Source organism: Vombatus ursinus, unplaced genomic scaffold, assembly GCF_900497805.2.
Source record: "Vombatus ursinus unplaced genomic scaffold, bare-nosed wombat genome assembly UNPS02014782.1, whole genome shotgun sequence".
In the NCBI taxonomy this organism is placed as follows: Eukaryota; Metazoa; Chordata; class Mammalia; order Diprotodontia; family Vombatidae; genus Vombatus; species Vombatus ursinus.
Genome location: NW_020954560.1, coordinates 187,670 through 211,432, shown reverse-complemented (window position 1 = coordinate 211,432; position 23,763 = coordinate 187,670). Strand labels below are relative to the sequence as shown.

General features: G+C 43.4%; 2 protein-coding genes across 4 annotated transcripts in view; one reads left to right on the top strand and one right to left on the bottom strand.

The window, feature by feature from the left end:
• Positions 1-2,972, bottom strand: part of FMO5 (flavin containing monooxygenase 5) — a 76,946-nt gene extending 73,974 nt beyond the window's left edge. For both annotated transcript variants that reach the window (XM_027866703.1, XM_027866707.1), the window contains exon 1: positions 2,901-2,972. The gene's annotated coding sequence lies outside the window, so the exon portion shown is untranslated. The remainder of the gene's footprint in view (positions 1-2,900) is intronic.
• Positions 2,973-3,150: 178 nt separating this feature from the next.
• Positions 3,151-23,763, top strand: part of CHD1L (chromodomain helicase DNA binding protein 1 like) — a 56,287-nt gene continuing 35,674 nt past the window's right edge. For both annotated transcript variants that reach the window (XM_027866700.1, XM_027866701.1), the window contains exons 1-7: positions 3,151-3,330; positions 8,473-8,585; positions 11,617-11,723; positions 12,456-12,570; positions 15,987-16,018; positions 19,270-19,351; positions 22,572-22,734. In XM_027866700.1, the coding sequence (XP_027722501.1) occupies positions 3,231-3,330; positions 8,473-8,585; positions 11,617-11,723; positions 12,456-12,570; positions 15,987-16,018; positions 19,270-19,351; positions 22,572-22,734 (712 nt within the window). In that variant the 5' untranslated portion in view covers positions 3,151-3,230. The remainder of the gene's footprint in view (positions 3,331-8,472; positions 8,586-11,616; positions 11,724-12,455; positions 12,571-15,986; positions 16,019-19,269; positions 19,352-22,571; positions 22,735-23,763) is intronic.

The window sequence follows — 23,763 nt, the reverse complement described above, 5'->3', positions numbered from 1 at the left end:
CTCTCTCTCTCTCTCTCTCTCTCTCTCTCCCTTTCACCTCTATCTTATCTCATCTCTTTCCTTGGAGATAAACCAACCAGCCAAATTAAAGTATTTGTGAATGGGGTGGCTTGGGGATAGAAAGAGCTAGAAATCATTTGGTTTAGTTCTCTCTTTTGGCAGATAAAGAAAATGAGAATCTCAAGAGAGGTGAAGTGATTTGCCCAGAATGAATAGAGTTAAGTAGCAGAGCTGCATTTGAACCCAGGGCCTCTCATCCCAATTCTATCACTTGCTCCACTGTGCCTGTGTTGTCTCAGAAACAATAGCTGCATTGTTGGTGAAGCTATGAATCAGTATAACGATTCTGGAAAGCAATTTGAAATTAAGCAAAGAAAGTGCCTAATGTGCCCATAGCTTTGACCTAGAGATTCTATTAGGCTTCTAGTCCAAAGAGGTCAACGATTTAAACAAACAAATAAACAAACAAAAAAAAAACCAAGCCTCATATGTCCTAAACATTTAAAGCAGCACTTTTTGTAGCAGTGAGAAATTGGAAACAAAGCACTTGTTCTTTGATTAGGAATGGCTAAACAAGCTGTGTTATATGAACATAGTGGAATATTTGTTGTAAGAAACAACGAATATGATGAACACAGAAAAGTATGAGATTATTTACATGAAATGATGCCAAGTGACCACGATAATGCAATTGGAAAGAGCAACAATGATCAAACAATTGAAACAACCGATACTGCCCGGTCAGGCCACATTTGGAACGTTGTGTTCCGTTTGCCACATTTTAGAAAGGACAGTGAGTTGGAGCATGTTCAGAGAAAGGCAAATGAGATGACGAGGGGATTCAGAACAATACCTATCAAAACAAATATTGGGTTAAGAAACTGAATTTATGGGCTGTGTTGTAGCAAGGATTCTTGTTCGGGTATAGGTTGGAATAGAGGGGCTACTGAGGTAAAACAGTGATTTTATGACCTGGAAATGCTTAGCCTGAGGGAGAACAGAAGGCATGGAAGAGATGGGAGGGAAATAATCTTTATCCTTAAATATCTGAAGGCCATCAGGTGTTTTTGTTTCACTCCACTGGGCAGAATGAGGGTGGAATTACAGGAAGAGAGATTGCATCCTGCTAAAACTTCCTAACAATTAGAGTTCTCCAAAAGTATAATGGGCTGCCTGCCTCAAGGGCTAGTTGCATTATCAACCTGGTTACATTGTATCATTTGTACTTCATTATGACTGTCCATGATGCTGTTTTGTTCACTAATTGCTTCACCGTATATATTTGGTCTGTCTACTTGTGTTATAAGCTCTCAGTGGGCAGGGTCTATTTTTTTATATTTTTTGTACATTACAGTATAATAAAATGTACAATACCTTATATTGTGTCTAGCATGTGATAGACAATATCCGAAATATATGGCCATATATAACATAAATACAAGACAAACACATGACAATGACAAAAATACTAGTTTTGAAAAAGATTCCTTTTGCTTAAAGTAGGATGGTTTGAACAGTGGTTCTCACAGTGTGGTCTGGGGATCTCTAGGAGTTACCAAGATGCTTTTAGAGGACTGGGAAGTCACAACTATTTTCACAATACTACTAAGGCATTTTTATTTCCAATATGATAAACATAGACAGATATAACTTATATAAGCAAAAACTTTTTGAGGTGTCCTCTATTTTCAAGGATGTAAAGGAGTCTTGAGACCAAAAAAGTTTGAGAACTGCTGGTGTGGTAGAAAAAGAATTGGAATAGGAGACCCAGTTGGATTCTAGTTTTGGCTTGACCACTGTGTTACATTGGGCAAAATCATTTAACCCTTTGCATCTCAGTTTATACATGTATAAAATGGAGATAATACCAGTCCTGCCTCCTTTATCGTTGTTTTGCAAATCAAGTGAGATAATGGATGTGAAATGATTTTGAACATTATACATATCTGTGCTTCTTCCAGTTTTTGTTATTTACCCTCCAGGTTTTCACATGCTGTCTGTGAGGGAAAGAGATAAGACAGGTTTTTCGACCTACATTGCCTCTAAAAAAATCTGACTGAATTAATCTCCAGTCTGACAGGCTACTGTGTCCTTTGTTTCTTTAGAAGTCCCTCATACCCATCAAGTCAGAGAAGTTAGCTATATCCCAAGTATGGGTATCTGGGTTGGCTCAAACTGGGTCTCCGGAGGTTCCTCCTCCTTCATAAGGAATGGCATTATTATCCCCATTTTATAAATGTGTAAACCGAGGTGCAGAGGGTAAAATGATGGGCTCAAGGTTAACACGGTGGCGGGGGGGGGGGGGGGCAATAGTAGTACCCAACTACGTGTCCTAGTCTGATTCTTTTTCTACTATCAGCAGGTCTCAAACTTTTTGGTCTCAGGACGCATTTGCACTCTTAAAAATAGAGGTTTGGTTTATATGGGTTACATATGTCTATATAGAGGCTCACACTGCCAACAATCTCTCTAGTTGACCCACTCCTCGTAAGGATTTCATCAACCAGATTGTCCCATGACTTTGTTATTTAGGCACTTTCCCAGAGGATGGGTGGAGGAAAGACGCCACAAAAAGGAATAATACCTATTTTTGGTTCAAGTATCTCTACAAGTAATCTTTCCTCGGCATCACCCCGGTTTTCTTTCTAAAGTTCTTGAGCCCCTGCTTTCGGTGATGCACTGAAACTCAGTTCTGATCTGTTTCAGTAAAGGTTGAACGATGGGTGACCTTGATGCCAAACACAAAGCCAACTACGTACGTAGCAATCAGCAGGCCCTACTAGTACGCGCTAAAAGCAAAGACCAGCCCGAAGCCTCGGCAGCAAGCGAGACACAGCTGCCGGCGCACGGCAGCCCGAGCTGCTGGCCCCAAAACGCTCAGAGCATCCCCCACCTTGTACCTGTCTCAATATTCGCTCAGGATTCGCACCCCTTCCTGCGGCCGGACAAACACCAATCAGCTGCTGCTAGCCACCAGCCAATCAGAAGCCGCGAAATCTTCTTCCTTGGTGGGAGGGGAAGGGGGCGGGGAAAATGAAGTCAGCAGAGAGGCGGAGCCAGGGCAGGGCAGAGGGAGGGAGAACTCGTTAGAGACAACCAATGGAGAGCCGCGTCATGGCCCGGGCAGCCAATGACCTCGGTTCGCCGAAGGCCGCCAGTACGGGAGCTTGCTTTCGCGCCCTCGCCCCTTCATCTTGACTGGAAAGTTTCCCGGGGAGTTCGAGGACGAAATGTCGGCCTTCTTACAGGCCCTGCAGAATAAACTCTCACCCAAGGCAGCAGCGGGGGTCCGAGTTGAGGAGGAGGATTTGAGGAAATGGGGTTTGACAGGTTAGTGAGGCCCGGGCTCACGTGGTGTCTGAGAGCCGCCGACTTGTAGTCAGTTTTTCTTCCGCACGGAAGTCTCGCGTTGTCTGTAACTGATCAGCCTTCTCTCTCCCCTCCCCCCTCCCCCGCCCCGGCTCCTGTCTTCCCAGGCTCCCAGGCTTAGCGCTCTTGTGGAATGAAATTGGCAAGCGCGGTGCAGTCATCTGGGGCAAAGACCCAGACCTTTTGGAATGTGCATTTTGGGGGGAAGGGAAGAAACCCAGTTTTGGAGCTGAATGTCCATCCTTAGCCTCCTGGACTCCAGCCCTCATGACCTGGCAAGTTCGAAGGAGGGAGTTTAGGAAGTTAAAGCGGGACGTGTGTCCCACGTCCCCAAGACTCGAGAAAGGCTTTTCGTGAGAACGAGACTTTGGGTCAGTATTAGGAAAAGTCATCTTAAGAATGAGCCCTTCATTGAGTAGGTGGAAAACCACCCGTCTGTCGTGGGCTTGTGCACTGACCCAGGTTCTCTTTAACTAGGATTTTCCTGCCTTCTCTTGAATGGAAGCGGGACAGAGTTAATTAACGTGCGTGCTATAATTTGGAGTGCAACCACGGTTCTTGACTATCCTTAGGGGTTTTCCACAAATGCACATTTTTTTTTTTATGGTCCTTACTTTGTATCTCTGGCCCTTACGCGAAAGAGTCCAAAGCATTAGCCAGAGACAAACCAAGCAGCCCTTGCACATACCAGGGCGGAATATAGGTGGGCAGAAGGGTGAGCTCTGCTGCTCTTTAGCCAGGTGACAAGCTCGTGGACAGAGCCCTAAAGTCCTTCCTTCCTCACTATCTTATATGAAACTACCTTGTATTTATTCTGTATAGACTTATACGTATGCACTATGACTTCCTCAATAGAACATAAACTCTGTGAGAGCAGGGTCTTTGTGTCCCTAGGATTAGCATAATGCCTGACACCTAATAAGTTCTTTAATTACTTGATCTAGTAATTTTTTTGAAAGAAGATATTAATATTTCATCTGCATCACAAGAGTTGATCAAATAATTTTTTAAAAGATTATCGATGCATTTTATTTTAATAGATTTTGGTTGACATCTTTTGTTTTTACATCAATGAGACTTCTCCTTGTATCTTACCTTCCCCTCTAACCTGACCTTTCCTAGAGAGCCATTCTTATAAAAGAATTTAAAAAAAACCCCAAAACTCAGCAAATCAGCACACACTTTTGTCTGTCTGTCTATTCGATGTTCCACACAGTGTGGGGGTGGAGAAGGGAGTTGTTTTCTTATAACTCCTCTTTGGATCCAAGCTTGTTCTTTGTAACTTTGCTTTATTAATTTCCTGTTGTTTTGTGCTTCTTTTCATTTACTGTCATTGTGTATTTTGTCTTCCTCGCTCTGCTTACTTCACTTGGCTTCAGTTCATTTAAGTTCATGCTTCTGGATTCATTGTGATCATTGTTTCATATATGTGAATATTCCATTACATTCATGTACCACAATTTGTTTAACCATTTTCAGGATGGAAATATCCTTTGTTTCCATTTCTTTGGAAATGAATGCTGCTAAAAATATTTTTGTGTTTATGGGGTCTTTCTTTTTGTTAATGACCTCCTTGGAGTATGTACCTAGCCTCGAAAGCTCTCTAGGTCAAAGTATGTGGGCATTTTAACCATTTCATTTGCATAATTTGAAAATGCTTACCAGAATGGTTGTACTAATTCACAGCCCCTCTAGCAATGTTATTATGCCTGTTTTCAGGCAACCTCTCCAACACAGTCTCTTCCTGTCTTTTGTCATCTTTACCAATTTCTTGGGTTTGAAGTATAAGGACTGTTTTAATTTATATTTCTCTTATTAATAATTTGGAGTAGTCTTTTATATGGTTGTTAATTGTTTCCAATTCTTTTGAAAAGTGTTTGTCCTTTGACCAATTATCTGTTGGAGAATGGCTTTTGGTTATATATTTCTGTTGCCTCTATATGTTGGATACAAACTCTTATAAGAGATCTTTGATTCAAAGATTTTTAACCAATTCAACCACTTCCTTTCTTGTCCTAGATACATTAATTTTATTTGTGCAAAAGCCTTTTAATTTCCTGTCATTAAAATTATCTTAGATAGATGATTGGTATGTGTTGGAGGTGCATAACAAGGTGTATAAAGCATCACATTGCATTATCCCCAGATATTCTGCAACTGATCAGAAACTTGGATCTTTGCAATATAAACAAGGATAGTAATGCCTGCCTCTCCTACCTCACAGGGTTGCTGTTGACGCCCAGAAGTGAAAGTGCTCGTAAAAGCATTTTATTTTATTGTTATCATTATTATTTTGCTTTTTGGCAAGGCAATTGGGGTTAAGTGACTTGCCCAGAGTCACGAGGCTAGTAAGTGTCAAGTATCTGAGGTCACATTTGAACTTGGGTCCTCCTGACTCCAGGGCCAGAGTGTAAAAGCATTTTAAAACAGTAGAGCATCATATAAATTTAAGACATTAAAAACCAACAAGCACACTTCTTATTTTCTTTTAAAAGTAAATCTGTCTTGGGGGGGGTGAATCAAGAGAATCAATAAAATGAAATTCGAGTTTAAATCTGTAGGCATCCACTTGTATGTGTGCATATCTATAGCTATCTCTTCTTGTTACTGCTATATGAGTGTATATTGTTGACTCATCTATGTGTGTCTCTGTGTAAGTACCTGTGGCAAGGTGTATTATCTGTAGCCCAGCACAGCGTATTGAATAGAATAGGCACTTAAATATTTGTTGATTTAAAATGTCAGTCAGGGGCAGTTAGGTGGCAGTGAATAGAGCACCAGCACTGGAGTCAGGAGGACCTGAGTTCAAATCCAGCCTCAGACACATAATACTCACGAGCTGTGTGACTCTGGGCAAGTCACTTAACCCCAATTGCCTCACCAAAAAAAAAAAAGTAAGCATTTATTAAGTGCCTACTGTGTGCCAGGAACTGTGCTAAACACTGGGGATGCAGAGGGGAAAGACAGTCTCTCTGGCCTCAAGAACTCCCCAAACTAATAGGAGAGACAAAAAGCAAATAGGTTAAGTATAAACAAACTATATACAGGATAAATACGAAATAATCAACAGAGGAAAGGCAATAGAATTAAGAGGGATGGGGAAAGGCTTTCCATAGAAGGCAGGATTTTAGTGTTTCTGAATTGTATCGTGTTTTCTACCTATGTGTACTAGTTTGGAGTTAGAAAGCCTGAGTTTGAGCCCTGGACAAGGCACAAGAACCTCAGTGTCCTCACCTATAAAATAGATGACTCCACTCCCCCCACCTTTTGTATTTCACAAACTTGCTGGGAAGGTTATGTGAAATAATGGGTGTGAAAATGCTTTGTAAAGTACACAAAAACCACTCAAATATGTTCTTGTACGAAGATAATTATGCATGATGATGACTATGTCTGCTTTAGTGAATATGTTATCTCATTGATGGGGGCATTCCCTTCGTGGGTAATTGTCATAACATCTCAGTTTCTGATTCTGTGAGATTCTGTTGTCCACTGCCTATGCTGGAGGCAAGGTCCTCTTGACCTTTAAAAAAGCCAAGCCAGAAAACATTTCGAGGGCACCTGGGCCGTGTTTGGACTGTTTATCTCTTTTCTTTTGTTCTTAGTACATCATCGTATAAATGATGATCAAGATATTATAATAATCACTTACCGAGTTCCCATGAGCCCTTTCCACATTGATCAGTGCCCCAATGGGGATATGTGAAAGGTCATCGAGGCTCAGTAACCCAAGGACGTACAGGACTGGGTTGCAGAGTCAACCTGAGATTCCTGGAAGATGAAAGCCCCTTGCGTCTCCTTGAATATACCCCTGCTGCCTCCTCTTTTGTCCTGTTTCACTGCTTCCTAGCATATACTCCAGCTGTGGAGTTGGGAGGGAAATAAAAGAAGAAATTTCAAACCAGTAAGTTGTTTTTTTTTTTTTTCAAGATGTGTCAGTAGAAGGTATTTTTGGTTTTGCTTTTTGAACAAAAGGAGATTGATTGTAAGAATTGCTTCAAATTAGGTTTGGGGAATGGTGGTAGTGCTGGGGATTTGTGGTTCACTTATTTATGTTTTCCTTCTTCCCCATTACCACAGAGAATTGAGTTTAGCCTACATTGTAATTTCTATTTTACTAAAAGCAAACTTTCTGGGAAGATGTTTCTGCGAAGATCTGGTATTTTTTTTTTTCAGGTCAGTGGGGTCAGATCTCATTTAGATGGCTGCTTTTAAACAAGAAAGCGTCCGTGGCCATCATATTTATAAATTTGTGTTTATATTGCATCTTCCCTCCTAGAAGATTTTATGAAGGCAGAGATTGTATCCTTTCCTCCCTTGTAAAAATCTTATTTTTTAATATCTTCTGTTTTTATATCACTTCATTTTTGAATGTATCCTTCCCCCATCTCCCAGCCAGTGAGTCAACCCTTATAACAAAGATTTTTTAAAAGAAAGAGGAAAAAAAGCAGTTCAACAAAACCAACCACCATTTTAACCCTATCTGATGGTGCATGCAACATTATACCCTCATAGTTTCCTCCTTTGGTAGGTAGGGGGCAGGTACATTTCCTTGGTTCTTCTCTGGAAGAAAGTCTGGTTTATTATGATACATGGTATTCAGAGTTTTTTGTTTTTATTTTTTCTCCTCTTTCTGATTTTTTTTTTTTGTGAATATCACTCCAGGGACTATCTTATTATCTTTCTAGCTCTTCGATTTATATATAGTTGATGCTTAATAAGTGGAGGAAGGAATCCATACTAGCTTGAGAGACAGCCTGGCTTCCAGCCTGTAAAATGAGTGTGGAAATATTAATGTACCCTTACTGGCTTTAAATGGAAAGATGAATAAAATGCTCTTTTGATGGTCTAGAGGATTTAGGGAAGGATGGGACTTTTGAGGTCATCTGATCCAACCTTTTAATTTTGCAGATGAGAAAAACTGAGGTCCTGGCACTTTGAAAATTAAATGCTTAAACGATAATCATTTCCCAACAGATAATAGAGCCACTTGTTCTGTGAATTGGGAAACTGGGGTTTTGGGCTTGGTTCTGTAGTTCTCTGTTGTCGTATCTCAGAAAGATTAAATAAAAGTACTTGTTCATCTTGGACTTTTATTTGTAGGGATTCATTTGCGCTCCTATCAGCTGGCTGGAGTCAACTGGCTGGTGCAGTGTTTTCAACATCAGCATGGCTGCATTCTTGGTGATGAAATGGGCCTGGGTAAGACGTGCCAGGTAAGCATCTGTGACTAACCCATGACATATCTCTATTTTTATTTTATTTTATTTTTGAGAATCCAAATTTACAAAGGGACAACAAACTTTGTGGGGTTTGTACCAGCACTAACAGCTAATCAACATACTAGAGAAATGGCGGTGGGAGCCTGCAGTTTAAGAGCTGTAAAACTGGTCTTTTGAAGTGAGAGAACTAAAGGCAGTGAGGTGGCTCAGGGGATAGCGCACTGGCCCTGGAGTCTGGAAGACCTGAGTTCAAATCCAGCCTCAGACATTTACTAGCTCTATGACCCTGGGCAAGTCACTTAACCTTTGTTTGCCTTAATCTGGAGAAAGAAATGGCAAAACCTCTCCAGTATCTTTGCCAAGAAAACCCTATGGACATTATTGGCATTCTGTGGTCCTGAATGAACAACAGCTACTGTCGACCTTGGGCAAGCTGTTTAATCTCGTTATTCTCATTCCATCATCTGCACATTGAGGGATTTGGAATTGATGCCTCTAAGGCCCGTTCTACTTTTTTATTTTTTGGTTAGGCAATGGGGTTAAGTGACTTGCCCAGGGTCACACAGCTAGTAAGTGTTATGTGTCTGAGGCCATATTTGAACTCAGGTCCTCCTGAATCCAGGACTGGTGCTCTATCCACTGTGCCACCTAGCTGCCCCAAGCCCCTTCTATTTCGACATACTGTGATTCTACATACAGAGATGAGGCCAAGGATACTTCCACAAAAAGAGGTGAGATTTGGGTTGTTTTCCTAGTCACAAAGATGAATTTCTGTTGAGACATCTCCATTGTCTTATGACCGACCAGTGGCTCATTGTGAGATCATGATCCAGGCTCAGGGTTTCAGCCTGTGGCCCTGGACGGGGTTTTTTCTTTCCCCAATCCTCTGATCCTGCCTACGGGGTATTGCTGATTATCTAACTTCCTTAAACACTGTGGTCTAACTGGCTGGGCCAGAGTGAAAGCCAATTAAAAACAAATTGAATTAAACAAGATCTTTTCCTGGGGATTTCCAGCTAATAGAAGGGGCCATTTCAGAGCCCATCTCTGCTTTATCTTCCGAACCTTCTTTACTTATTTCCAAAGGCTTAGCTCGTTCTGTTCTCCTGACTGCACAGTCTTAGGGTATGGGAGCAAAAATCACTCTGAATGAGTGAAAGAAAACTGAGGCAGAGCTCCGAACCAAAACACTTTAAGTATTAAAGGGACCTGGTCCCCTCTAGTGAAGTGGATCTCGGACCTTCCTCATGATCTGAGGTACTCTCTCCTTCCAGGGCCCTATTTTTATAGGGTTAGATGACGAGACATTCTAGAGAGGCTGTACCAAATACAGAATAATTCCATTAATTGACACATGATGCTGAAAGCTAAAAAGCTTTTTTCTTTTAAAAAAAAAGAAGCTAAAAGAAGCAAAATGATGTATCAGCAGGGTCATGGGTTGGGTAAAGCAAGAAATATCTCAGCTGACTAGGTGGTTACAAGATGGACGGGCTCCTCCTTTGGTTGGCAAAGAGGAGATGGTACAAGTTATCCATATACTCCAAGAACATATCAGGGGGAACTTTCCATACAATGCCACCACCCGTGCTTGGTTTGGTTATGGAATTTGAACAAAACAGGATGGAGATATCCATGTCAGCCTTCTTGCGGTTATACAAGTAAGCTCTATTGCTGGTAAGCAAGCATTAAAATTTGAAACCTCTCATAGGATCCTCCTATTAGAATCTATATGCCTGTGTAACATACAAAATATGGACTAATACAATATTATTCTTATACAGTTATTGATTAACTGACTAAATATCTATTACTAAATGAGTACATTAAAATAATTGCTAACAACCGTTACCCCTTTTAGATCAAACTAGACTGACTCCTACCAATTAGAATTTGAGTAAGGGTCCTCAACAAATTAACCTTCTCAAGGGTCTAACAGCCTTTTCCCATTGACCTCTCCCTGCTATTGGATGCTGTGTTATCCTTCCTTCTCTGTATCTCAGTGGTTCTTAACCCGGGGTCCATGATGTTGCTTTTTAAACTAATTTGACGTGTAGGTTTCAAGAGAATGGTTTTCCTTTACAATCTTAGGTATTTTATTTTAAGCAATTAATAACATTATTCTGAGATGGGGTCCATAGGCTTCTCTAGACTGTGTCAAAGGGGTCCATGGCACAGAAAAAAAAAATGAGAATCTCTAGTCTACACTGTTATTTCACTAGGAGCAGCGTGAATTGATCTTTTATAGCTCAGTAGCATCTTCTGTGAATCATTTTCTATTTTTCCCACATTATTATTGTGATTATTAATTTTTCCCTGAGAAACTGTCTTTACCCAAGAAAGTTATTGGGGGGGAGGGGATCTATATTGCCAGATGTGCCCCTTGTGAGCTCTTATTTTGGCACTTCTTCCCAAAATACAGGGTGTCCCAAAAATCTTAGTGTGGCATGCAGTGAGAACGTTGCAGAAGCCTGGTTTAGAGACCAAGCATCTGCCCTAAGACTTGGGGGACTCACCATCTGCCTTTTTTCCATGGCCTTTCCTTTCTGCTTGGTCTCTGAACCAGGTATCAGCAGTGTTTTCACATTTTTTTGTCATGCTAAGAAGCAACAGAGGAAATGGATTATACCATGCATTTCCCATAATGCCCTTGCCATCTGAGTAGAGGTGGAGGCAGCTACAACAGAGCCTAAAAAATTGGAACAAGCTGAACTTGTCACTATGGAGTGTCAGCAATTACTCTGTTGCTAGAAGATGGTGGCCTGACCAGGATGACTTGCTCTCTGTCATGTATCCTGGGGTGACCACCCTGACTCTAAAAGTCCTCTGGCCTCATCAGACCAGGAGAGTCTCTTGTCCACTGGCTGTACCTAGTATACTTGCTCAGAAGGCTTAGAGTATGGCACAGCTTAGTCCTTCTGTGGGAGAATGTAATTGGGTATTGGTCATGGGAGCCTGGTAGTTGTTGTGCATGGATGAGGCAGGGGGGATAAAGATATTCTCTCTCTTTTTTTTTTTCCTGTTCCAGACTATTGCTCTTCTCATTTACTTGACCGGGAGTCTAAAGAAGAAGGGACCATTCCTGATCCTGTGTCCTCTGTCTGTTCTGACCAATTGGAAGGAGGAAATGGAGAGGTATGTGCTATCAAAATCCCAACTTGCTAAAAGTAACAGTGACCTTTTGATGTTTTGAAATGTGTTACCTTGAGGCTTTTTCCTTGGTGTGATAGGCATGTATCAAAAATCTGCAGTAGGCAAAAATTAAGTTTCTGGTTTATAATGATTTTATAGTAGTATGCTAATGGCTAGGATGGCAGTACAGGAATAGAGGAGGAGAAAGGTAGAATGTATGGTGCATTGTTGGCTTTTGTTGGGGCTGAGAAATGGGCATTATTTTTAGTATTTGACCATTTTGCTGAAACCACAAACTAGCCTGTCTTGTGGAGGCACCATGGGGTAACTAGCAAAGGGAGGGAGCTGTCAGTGTCTGGGGCTGGCCTGTGACCCCCCTAGATGTGCAGATTGGCCCCGAGTTGTTCACAGACTTGCCCTAATGTCAAGCCATCTTCTGAATCTCCGGTCCTCTTCTTTAAGATGGCAGCAACCATGCCTACCTGTGAAGGATGTTGGAAGGTTTAACAGGTGTTTTGCTTGAGAAGCACTCAGCATCATTTATGATGACATCTGTATTATCATGTAAGAGCCAAGCAGCCTGAAGGGTTTTCTCATCTTAGGGCTTGGACATGAAGAGGTACCACTGGCTTGGGATACTTCTGAGAAGGTAGTGTTCTCTCCTCCAGCACAGCCCGCCCTTGGCACCTAAATACTGATCTCTCTTCCTTTGCTATGTGTCTTTCTTGGATTTAGATTTGCTCCTGGCCTTTCCTGCAAAGTATACACAGGTGACAAGGAAGAGAGAGCTTGCCTGCAGCAAGATCTGAAAAAGGACTCCTCTTTCCACGTGCTTCTGAGCACGTATGAGGTGAGGTACTCATCCATTCTCTAGCCTAAGCTGCTGTTTCTTCTACCAGTGGACAGGGCTTCAGGGCGGAGGGACAGATTCTTAAGCTGGGTCGTCTAGTCTCCTGGATCAGTCCTTAGCTGAGCAGCAGAGAACCTTCCCGGCAACCCTCCAAAAGCCAGCTCAGCAAGTTTGGGCTTGAGATGTGTAGGGTCACTGAAGCGCATAGGCTGGAAGAATGCCCTCAGGCCACCCTGTCTCCCCCTTTTAATTTTCAAGCCTCAGCTCCATCTCAGCATCGTGGCCCGAGTCCAGCGCTAGGCAAGCCAGCCATGCATTGCTGGGGAGGGTCTGTCCCCTAGCTTCCCTATCCCCTCGCATATAATTTGCTGGCTGACCATCCCTGGAATGTGCCTACATTGACTCTTTTTATCCAAAGCGGGGAGGGTGGTGCTTTACAATACTGTTGTCCCTTAGTCCATATTTAACCCTCAAGTCAGCCTTTTTGTGGCTGAAGGAAAGAGAAGGGAGCGAGCATTTATTAAGCGCCTACTGTGTGCCAGGCCCTCCGCTAAGCACTTTATAAATCTTATCTCTTTTGATCCTCACAACAACCCTGGGAGGTAAACGCTATCATTACCCCTGTTTTACCCTTGAAGAAACTGAGGCAAACAGGTTAAGTGACTTGCCTAGGGTTACACAGCTAGTATCTGAGGCTAGATCTGAATTCAGGTCTTCCTAACTCCAGGCCCCGTCGTGTCCTCCAGCTCCACATATTTATTCACCTCTTTTTGTCTTTTTCTGATTTGCCCTAATTTATTTTTCCATGTTTATAAGTTTGTGAACATAAATTTGGATTTTTATGGATTGCTCGGCAAATATGCTTCAGATACCTTGAGAACATACTTCCTAAGACGTAGGGTTCTCACTGAAGCGAGAAGTGTCTTCTGTGAAAGGAATGACGTGAAGCAGGGAGCACCCATCTCCTTGCTGTTTTAGTTCTGAAAACAAGCTCTCCCTGCAGACTTGGTACGTCCCCATGATAATACTTACCCCTCCACAGCCGGGGTAACTGGTGGGTCACCTTAGCAGCTGAGCGTGGTCTCGGCAGGGGCCGGGTGAGCCCAGATTTAGAGCTGGAAGGGACTCCATGTATCATCTAGTCCAGCCCTCTCATTTCATAGCCGGGGCCCATGAGGCCTGAGTGACCGGGCAGGGTTAGAACCTGGGTTTTCTGACTCCACCTCCCCACCCCACACTGCCTGGCCATCAATGGAGAAAGAGAGGGGATGGGTCTTCAGGCTGGCACGAGCTGCTGCGCGCAGGTGACGTGAATGCCTTCCAGAACATGGGAGGTGAGAGGGCCCACGTTGGGTGACGAGGATGCCCCTCTCCTCATTGGACTGTCACACGCAGGGCTGCAGACACCGCAGGGCTGCAGACACCACAGGGCCCTTTTCTCACGTCCCCCCAGAGCCGTCTGTTGAATGATAAAGACCTCGGTGCCAGGAACGTGTTGGTTCCAATTCCTTCCTTCCCTTTGTTTGCTTTGCCCATTAAGACCAGAGGTAGTGGGTCAGAGTGGGGCGAGCTCTGGGTGTGGCGTCAGGAAGAAAAGACCTGGTTTCAGGTCCAGCTCTGACACTAAGTGTGTTGAGATGTGGATCCATCGTGGGGCCTCCCAGAGCCTCGGGCCACTCCCTAACACTGTGGGCTGCCATTTGTGTTGGGGGAGGTAATGAAGTCATGGGTCCTTGGTGACTCATTGGAGCAGGCCTGTCCTGTCCCTCCCTGTCCTTCCTCTTCCCTACCTGCATGTAAAAGTGCTTATGTGCTCAGGATTATTCTTTTTAAGTAAAATTAGGGAATTTTTTTACATTTCTTTATTTCCAAATATATCCTTCCCCCCACCTCTGCCCAGCAAAGAAGAAAAATGAGAGGGGGAATATTGCAGTTCAGCCAGAGAACAATTCTGAAAGTATCTGCAGGGACTGATTGACACCTGTAGTGCCCTACCTCTGCACAGAAAGGGAGGGAGGGGCTCCGTCTCCTCTGGGCTGGTAGTGATCATTGTACTTACCCAGGGTTCAGGCGATGTCCTCTCCATGAGGGTCATTGTTATCATTTTATAGAACTTTTTCAGGTCTGCTTATGTCACACACCATCTTCTTTACTGTGGAACCTGTAGCAGTGCCATCAACAACTCTGAAACTTTTCTGATTACAGAGTACACTTCCCTCTGGGTCCTCAGCATTCCTTTGCTGGTTAAATAAGCATTTATTAAGCACCTGCTGTGTGTGCAGCACAGCATCTGAGAGGTAGAGCACACAAGGTGTAGCTGTAAAATCAGACCTCTGGGGGTGGACCTTTCTAGCGCATCTCTCCTCCTCAGGCATAGCACCCCTTCCTGAAATTGGGGTGAAGGAGATTGTGTAGGAGCACAGAAGGAGAACTGTCTCTAGACGTGGCAAGCCTGGGTTCAGATCCTCTGTCATTGGGCAAGTAATGTGACTGCCCTGGGACTCAGTTTCCTCATCTGTACAACTAAGGGGTAGGATTTAGATGACCTCAGGTGACTCTTTCAGCTCTACATCTATGATCTGACCGTGTCAGGAGGAGTGCTATTTGTATCAGGGAATTTGCTTTGGAAAAGCATGACTCATGACAGAGAAATGTGACAGATTTGGCAAAAGCAAATGATTCAATTAACTCTTTTAATTGAATTTGGGGAGCTTTCTTTCATGTGTACGTATAACTCCATGGTCACTGAGGCCCCTTGCAAATCTCAGATTCTGTGATGCTACAGTCCAGTAAATCTAATGCCGAGGCAGGTTTTCTGTCGGTCTAGTTTGTCATCTTGGTAGTTGGGTTAGCCTCTGGTTGTCTCCATGGGATGCTGAAGCTTGTACTGATTGATTAGTGCAAGTGGGCATTGAATCCTGCCCTCATTTGCCAGGTTACTTTGGGCAAGCTTCTGCCCTGATGTCTGCCTCATTTCTGTTGCTTGTTTTCACAGTGATCCTCGTTAGAGCTCCCTGGTTGGAAATCTTTATTACTACGCTGGCCAGAACATTTCTGTAACTACTGAGTGAATTAACCAGTACCTCACTCAGTGGTACCAAACTCAAAGAGCATTGACTTCAAAAACCACAAATTAACATTATCTGTGTTATATTGTATTTTTATTAATTCTGCTAAATGCTTTCCAATTATATTTCACTATATTCCCAATTATATTTTAATCCAGTTCCTCCTGGGGTGTTTTGTAGGGCAGGGCTCCAAATTGGACACCTTGTTATTAGAAACATTTTTTTTATTGTTTCCTGAGACCCTAAGGTGAAGACAAGTAACATAGAGAGAAAGACCATCACTAACTCATTCCCAAAGGAGCTATTTCTGTACAGGCCTTGTGTAACATACATTGTTTAATTTTTCAGATTTGCCTGAAAGATGCAGCATTTCTAAAAACGTGAGTAAATGGTGTTGCTTCCAAAGTCCACATTAGCTGATGCATTAGACACATGTCCTTGATTCAAACCTTCCCTCCCCCTCTCCCTTTGTAAAGCATTTCACCCCTTATGAGTGTAGTTTGCATCTTTCCATAGAGAATAAGTAGCCTTTGGAATAGACACTTTTCCAGGCCAAGTGCTTGAGGAAAAGCAAAGAGAATCTGTTACAAGGCTTCAGGAAGTGAATATTTTGAACCAGTTCATGAGTCATACTTCTACCAGCAGGCAACTTTTTTCTATTTTTAAAAGATAAGGACTAAATTAAAGTAGTTTGCATTCAGGCCCATCAGCCCCTAAAATGCAATGATAAGAACTCTTGAGAGGCAGTGTGGCTTAGTGGAAGTCATTTAACCCCTCTAAGCCTCAGTTTCCTAATCTGTAAAATGGAGATAATTGCATTATCTATTTCTTAGGGTTATTGTGATTGCAAACCTTAAAACACTGTGTAAAGTGTGAGTTACCAAACCCCAGTCCAGAATTACCCACCTCCACTTGCTTTGAGTACTCTTATTGACCTACTGCTGAACAGAGCTGGAAAAAAATTAGGAAACCATGCTGATTGGGTTTACTACAAATTCATGTTACATCATACCAATGGGCCCTCACTGAGCAAAGCGAGCCTTTTACACCTCAGTCAATTTGTTCTCCCATCCCAGCAGCTATTCCAAACCTTCATAATCCTCTTCATGCCTCTCTCCATCCTTTTGGCTGAGGACCTTGCTTCCTTCTTCCTTGAAAAAGTTGAGGCCAGATAGCAAGTATGCTCACTTCTCCTTTCTTCCTCATTTCACGTCCCTCAAACATCTTCTTCCACTAGCTCCTCCTTTACTTCTATAGCCAGTAAAGAGTGGACTCTTTTTTTTAACCAAGGCAAACCAAACACTCTGGATCCCGTCCCCTGTTGTCTTCTGCAGATCGCCACATCTACTGTCCCCACTCTCTTAATCTTCAATCTCTTCCTATCTACTGGCCCCTTTTCTCATGTCTATAAATAAGTCCATGTCTTCTTCATTCTTAAAATAACCTCTCACTTGATTCTATCCTGTCTCCATATTCTATCATCTAATCTCTCATCCTCTTGGCTAAACTTCTTGAGAAAGCCACATCATCATCGTCATCATCACCACCACCACCATTACTGCCATCACCACAACTCCTTGAGAAAGCACAATCATCATTATCATCATCATCATCATCCTTGTCATCACCATCACCATCATCACCACCGTCACCACCATCACCATCACCATCATCACCACCATCACCACCATCACCACCATCACCACCATCACCATCATCACCACCATCACCATCACCATCATCATCACTATCATCACCATCACCATCATCACCACCATCACCATCATCACCACCACCACCATCACCATCATCACCACCACCACCATCATCACCATCACCACCATCACCATCATCACCATCATCACCATCATCATCATCATCTCTTTGAGAAAGCCACATAATCATAATAATAATTACCTCATTGAGAAAGACATAAATAGCTAGCATTTAACAACAATAATAGTTAGCATTTAAATAGTGCTTTAAGGTTTGCAAAATAATTTACAAATATCTCATTTTATCCTCACAGCAGCCCTGGGAAGTAAGTGCTGTTATTATCCCCACTTTACAGATGAGAAAACTTGAGACAGACAGGGTGACTTGCTCAGAGTCACATAGCTAATAATTATCTGATGATGGTTTTGAACTCAGGACTTGCTGACTAGACCCAGTCCTCTGTTCACTACTTCACCCAGCTGCCTCTACTTTCTCTCCTCTCACATACTTTTAAACTTGTTGCTGTCTGGCTTCTGACCTGTGATACTGCTCTCTCTGTATTACCAATCGCCAGATCCAATGGCCTTTTCATAGTCCTCCACCTTCTTGACCCTCTGCAGCCTTGGATTCTGTTGGCTGTTGTCCTCCTGAATATTCCCTCTTGATGTTTTTACGACATTGATCTCTCCTGGTTCTCCTTCCACCTTCTTAATCTCCTTTGCTGGATTTTCATCCATGTCACACTGGTTTGCCAGGTATGTACTCCAAGGTTCTGTTCTGGCCTCTTCTTTCTTGGTGATTCTATCAGCTCCCTTGAGTTCCATTGTCAGCTCTGTGCAGGTGATTTCCAGATCTGTATATCTTGCCCTAGTCATCCTGAATGCCGGCTTCATGACCTCTTGTCTAATGATTGCAGTGGCCTCCTCATTTGTCTCCCTGCTTCCAGTCTTTTCCTTCTCTAACCCAGCCTCTTCCCAGCTGCCAAAATAAACTTGCTAAAGCACAGGCCTGAGCCTGGCTCCCTGTTCAACAGTCTCTGCTGGCTCTCCATGATTTCCAGGATAAAATATAAAATCCTTAGCCCAGTATTTAAGTTGCCCTTAATCTGCCCTTAATCTTCCTGTGCAGTTGTATTTCATTCTTCATCTCACCAAATCTACATTCCAGACACTATGGACTACCACCTGTTCCCCAAAGTTGACTCTACCTCTCACCTCTTCATGTACACAGCATTCTCCCTGCCTGGAGTTCACTGCTTCTCATTCCCACCTCCTGAAATTCTTGTCTTCCTTAAGGTTTAACTCATGCTCTGTGAAGGTTAACTCATGCTTCTTTGTGAAGCCTTCTCTGATTCTCCTCCCCCCTCCCTGCCAAACACATGTACCTAGACATACACACGCATACACATACATACATGCACATATACACACACTTGCAAGTTTCCTCTATGCCTCAGTTTTTCCTGTTCACTATTATGCTTCTTTGTATACATTGTGGCCTCCCAGAAAAAGGTGAGCTCCTTGAGGGCAGGGCCCATGTCCCTAATGCCCATCTCCTGGTGTTTAAGACCACACTATGCACATAATGAGTGCTTGATGTCTATTGAATTGAATGGTCATGGTCCCAGGCTTGACTTTCTAGAAGGCAAGGCTCCTCACACTCTTTTGTATCCCCCTCAGGTCCTCCTGCTTTGCAACAAATGGAAGCATTAAGAAGTGCTTGTTGAGTAAAGGAAAGAATGAATGAATGAATGAAGCAATTGACCTGCATTTGGCCCATTTCTGTTAGAACTGGCCCATTGTTAGTCTTTCAGCTGCTTGATGTGGTTGGGAAATAAGTTAATTAGCAAAAACACACCAGATGGTGATCTGTATTTGGATTAAACAGAGATGTAACATTAATTTTCCTCTCACAGTTTCTCTTGGAGCGTTTTGGTTGTGGATGAAGCCCACAGATTGAAAAACCAGAGCTCGCTGCTGCACAGAACCCTTTCAGAGGTAAACACAGGATGGTCTTTCTTAGTCCTTCCATTTTAGCTGACGTCCACATCGGGTACGTCAGAAAAAGGACCGAATCATTTGGTTCGTCTGATTCCTACAGGACCAGGTCAATGGCCGTCAAGTGACTGGATGGGTATTTGGCTGTGACATTGCTCGTCTTTGCTCCTTGGTAAAGCAAATAAGTTTAGGAAACACCTGGTTGCTCAGTCTTTCAAATGTCTGAAGACTTCAAGCCTGTCCCCTACCATAATCACCGAAGGAAATGGGCTGGACTCCCAACTGGAAATAAAATGGAGGATCAGTTTCCCAGGGAAGGCTCATGAAGTCATAAGAGCTGGGTCCCAGAGCTACTGCTTGGGACTTTGGCTGTGTCTTTTTCCCAAGAGGAATATCTCTCAGCTCCCAGTTCAAAGGTCCTTTGGCCAGAAAAATTTCAGTGATGTGGTTTGCTGGGTGGGAACTCATTTCTCCTGAATTTGGGGATCTCTGAAGTGCCTGAGTCAGTTTCAGGTATGGGCTTTTGTGATGGGGAGGGAGAATCCCCTCTTCCCTGTGAGCCCCCCTCTTTTCCCTTTGCTCAGTGCCGTAATGACAATGATGGTTGTCCTTTATCATCCCTTGCTGGTTCCTACCTAGAATTATCCCCAGGTACAATTGGCTTCCTTGGGAAATGTTGGGTTCCATGGGTTCTTCCTCGCTGGAGAACTTCGAGCAGAGACTGAGTGACCACTTATCAGGTGTGTTGTAGAAGGGTTACATGTTCAGATACTAGCTGACCTCTGAGGCCTCTTCTAATTCTGAGATTCTGTAGTTTGGTGACACTTAAAATAATTTTTAACTCTGCTGTGTAGCATATGAGCCACTCAGCTCCTGCTCCCCAGATTTACATTCCTGTCTCAAATGGTCTGTCAGTGACTCACATTACCCGCATTCCATGAAGGGTGTACTTCTCTCTGGTCTGGGGCAAATGAAACACTCAGGGCCACAGTATCCCAACCAGGCAGTGCTCCTATTGAGTTCTGACTTCCTGCAGGCCTTCCAAGGCCTGCTCAGAGCTCCACAGATAAAGGAGATCATAGAGTCTTCCGCTGGGCCTCAGGAGCTCTGCTAGGAGCAGGCAGGGTATCCCCTGAATGCTCCCCTCCAGGTGGCTGTCCACATGTGCTCTCATGCCCGCTCATCAGAGGGCAGTGCCCAGCCTACCAGCTCATGCCATCCATGCTGTGCATTCCTGTGGCCTTGTTCCAGTCTGCCCCTTCTTCCTTGTTTTTGTTTGTTGGGTTTTGCCGATTTCACGGCTCATGTCAAAGGACAGATTTTTATGCCTTGGAATGTTCCCCACAATTTCTGTTCTGCTTCTCGTGTCTTTACCTTATTCTTTATTCTGTTTCTATCCTTGGATATAGATAGCCACCCTGGACAGAGACAGACCTCCTCCTGCCCCAGGCCCATCCTGTGGTAGTCCTGGATGGACTTTTGCCTCCTGAGCTGATTGGGGGTACTGATTTTGGTCCTGTAAACCGTCACTGTCAGTACTATATTGTCAGGATACCTACTGTCTACCTACTTTATGCAACTATAGCATCCGGTCATTTCTGACCTTTTTTGCCCTGGAGAATGTATGAGGAATACCTGGGGCAAGGTCTGAATCAGTGAAAAGTCTGATTGGCTGGTGATAACTCAACAATTAAAGCTTGTTTTTTAATTATGTGATCATTAGAACTGCTAACAGTGTTCTTAACTTGAGACCCTCCTGAGCTGACATTAAGGAATAGATAAGACTTTATAATTAACAGCCTGCAGTTTCTTGCAAACAACTTAAATGCTGAAGTCATTCAAGGCAATATGTTGTTTAGCAGCTTAAGCATAGCCTCTTTAATTTTGTTCACTCGGTTGCAACATAGCATGACTAAATGACTTTTTGTCCAGCCTGGTCTTATGGGCACCTTATTATGGTCGTCTCTGCTTCTGAATCTGGTCCTTAGCTTTCTGGTCTAAAAACTCAGCGTGGTTACTTCACCAAGGAATAATAGATGGTGTTAGTAAATTGAGACACACTAAGCAAACAAATAAGAAACCAGTTTGTGAACTCTAGTGCCAAGTTATTGATTTATATATTTGGGGACTGGCCATCTGCACAAGGAAACTCCATGGCCTTCCCAGTGAGTGGGTCCATGCAGGAGACCAAATTATAGAACAAAAATTTCTTGGGTAAATGTCGAGTTGGGATAAAATGAGTTAGATGCCCTCTAAGGCTCTTTATTTTCCAAGTGATGTTAGCCTAATGAATTGTCCTTCTTTACTTCAGGCTTATCACTGTCTGAGTAACTAGGACTGATTGTTCGGAAGTAGGATGCATTCTGTCCTTGACAGGACTCCAATTCTACTCTCCACTTTTATTTCTAGTCTTTGGCATGATCACTTCATTTCTGTTGGAGTGAGAAGACCCGAGTTCATGGCTGGCCTCAAGGAAAATCACTTGATTTCTGTTTGCTTTAGCCCTTTATGGGCAAGGGGGGTATGGTGGAAAAGAACAGAACTCTGGGTGTAGAGTCAGAGAACTTGGGTTCTAATCCTGCTCCTGCTCCTCAGTACTTCTGCCCCCTTGGATGAGTCACTTTAGGTCTCTAGACCACACTTTTCTTCTTTCTGATTAGTTGTGTATAAGTTACTCTTATTTCTTATTGTTCAGTCATTTTCAGTCGGCCCCAGTTTGGCGTCTTTTTGGCAAAGACACTGGAGTGGTTTGCCATTTTCTTCTCCAGTTCATTTTACAGATGAGGAAACTGAGGCAAATAGGGTTAAATGACTTGCGCAGGGTCACACAGCTAGCATGTGTCTGAGGCCAGATTTGAAGTCAGGCCTGATGCCAGGCCTGATGCATTATTTACTGTGCCACCTAATTTCAGATGGATGACTTTTGGGTTACACAGTGAAAAGCTCCTAAATCTCACCAGTATCGTCACCAGATCATCCTATGTACAACAGTCTGGCTTGTTTCAGAGAGAGTTTCTAAGGCAGAGTCCCATCATCCATGGATTGTTGCGCACCGATCACAGATGACACCTCCCATCCCACCACATCTCCTAGTTCTTGCCTCAGTCACTGCTTATGTCAAGGGGTTTCCACTTTTAAGATCTCCACTGCGCAAGGCTGGCTCATGGTGTCTGGCCCAGGCCCATGATATCTGGGTCATTTCTTTGTTCTTCCTGCTTAGATCTGTGTAGACTTCAGCCTCCTGTTGACTGGCACCCCCATTCAGAACAGCCTTCAGGAGCTCTACTCCCTCCTGAGCTTTGTGGAACCCAGTGTCTTCCCAAAGGATCAGCTGGAAGATTTCATTCAGTGCTACCAGGACATTGAGAAAGAAGCTGATTCAGGTGAGTTACCTCCTTCATCCCCTCCAAAACCACTTCCATGAAGCATGAAGATTGAGCCTAACAGTTTGCCTTAGCAGTTTAGATGTTCCTTACTCCGGATCACTGCTCGACCTTATTCTACATTAGGGATTCTTATCTGGGGGTCTGTGCACTTGGTGGGGTGCGTGTGTGTGTGTGTGTATGTGTGTTTATTTTGATAGCTGTATTTCACTATAATTGGTTTCCTTTGTAATCTTACATATTTTTTGTTTTCTGCATATTACAACATGATTCTGAGAAGGTGTCCATAGGCTTCGCCAGGATGCCAAAGGGGTCCATGGCTCAAAAAAAGGTTAAGTCCCCTGACTTGGAGAGTCTAAAGCAGGGGTGGGGAACCTTCAGCCTCGAAGTTTGGATTCAGTCAAAGGGCTGCACTGGAAGACGCAGAAGGCCCCGTGCGGCCTTGAGGCTGCAAGTTCCCCACCCTTAGAAGCATTTGCTAGAAGCAAGCCAAGCTGTCCTTGCCACCTTCTGGGGGGGATGCAAGTGATAAGGATGGGGAGCCTTGCTGCTCATTAGCCATGCGACTTCACCTTCTGAAGTCTCATTTTTCTCCCTCACAACCACCTTGTATTTATTATACATCTACTTACCTACGTTCACGTTGCGTTCCCTGACAGCGGGGGCTGTTTCATTTCTGTCTTTGGGTCCCTGGCGCCTTGCACAGGGCCTGGTGCATGGTCGGCACTAAATTATTGTTGATTGATTAATTAAAGAGAGAATTGTTGGGGCAGCTAGGTGGCACAGTGGATAGAGCACCGGCCCTGGATTCAGGAAGATCTGAGTTCAAATCTGGCCTCAGACACATAACATTTACTAGCTGTGTGACCCTGGGCAAGTCACTTAACCCCATTGCCTAACCAAAAAAAAAAAAAAAAAAGGAAGAGAATTGTTAACCAGGAAGAACTGAAGGGCCCAAAGATCCTAATGACCCTTGCCTTACCTATCGCAGCATGATTCTGAGGGCAAAATGAAAAAATAATATGCAAA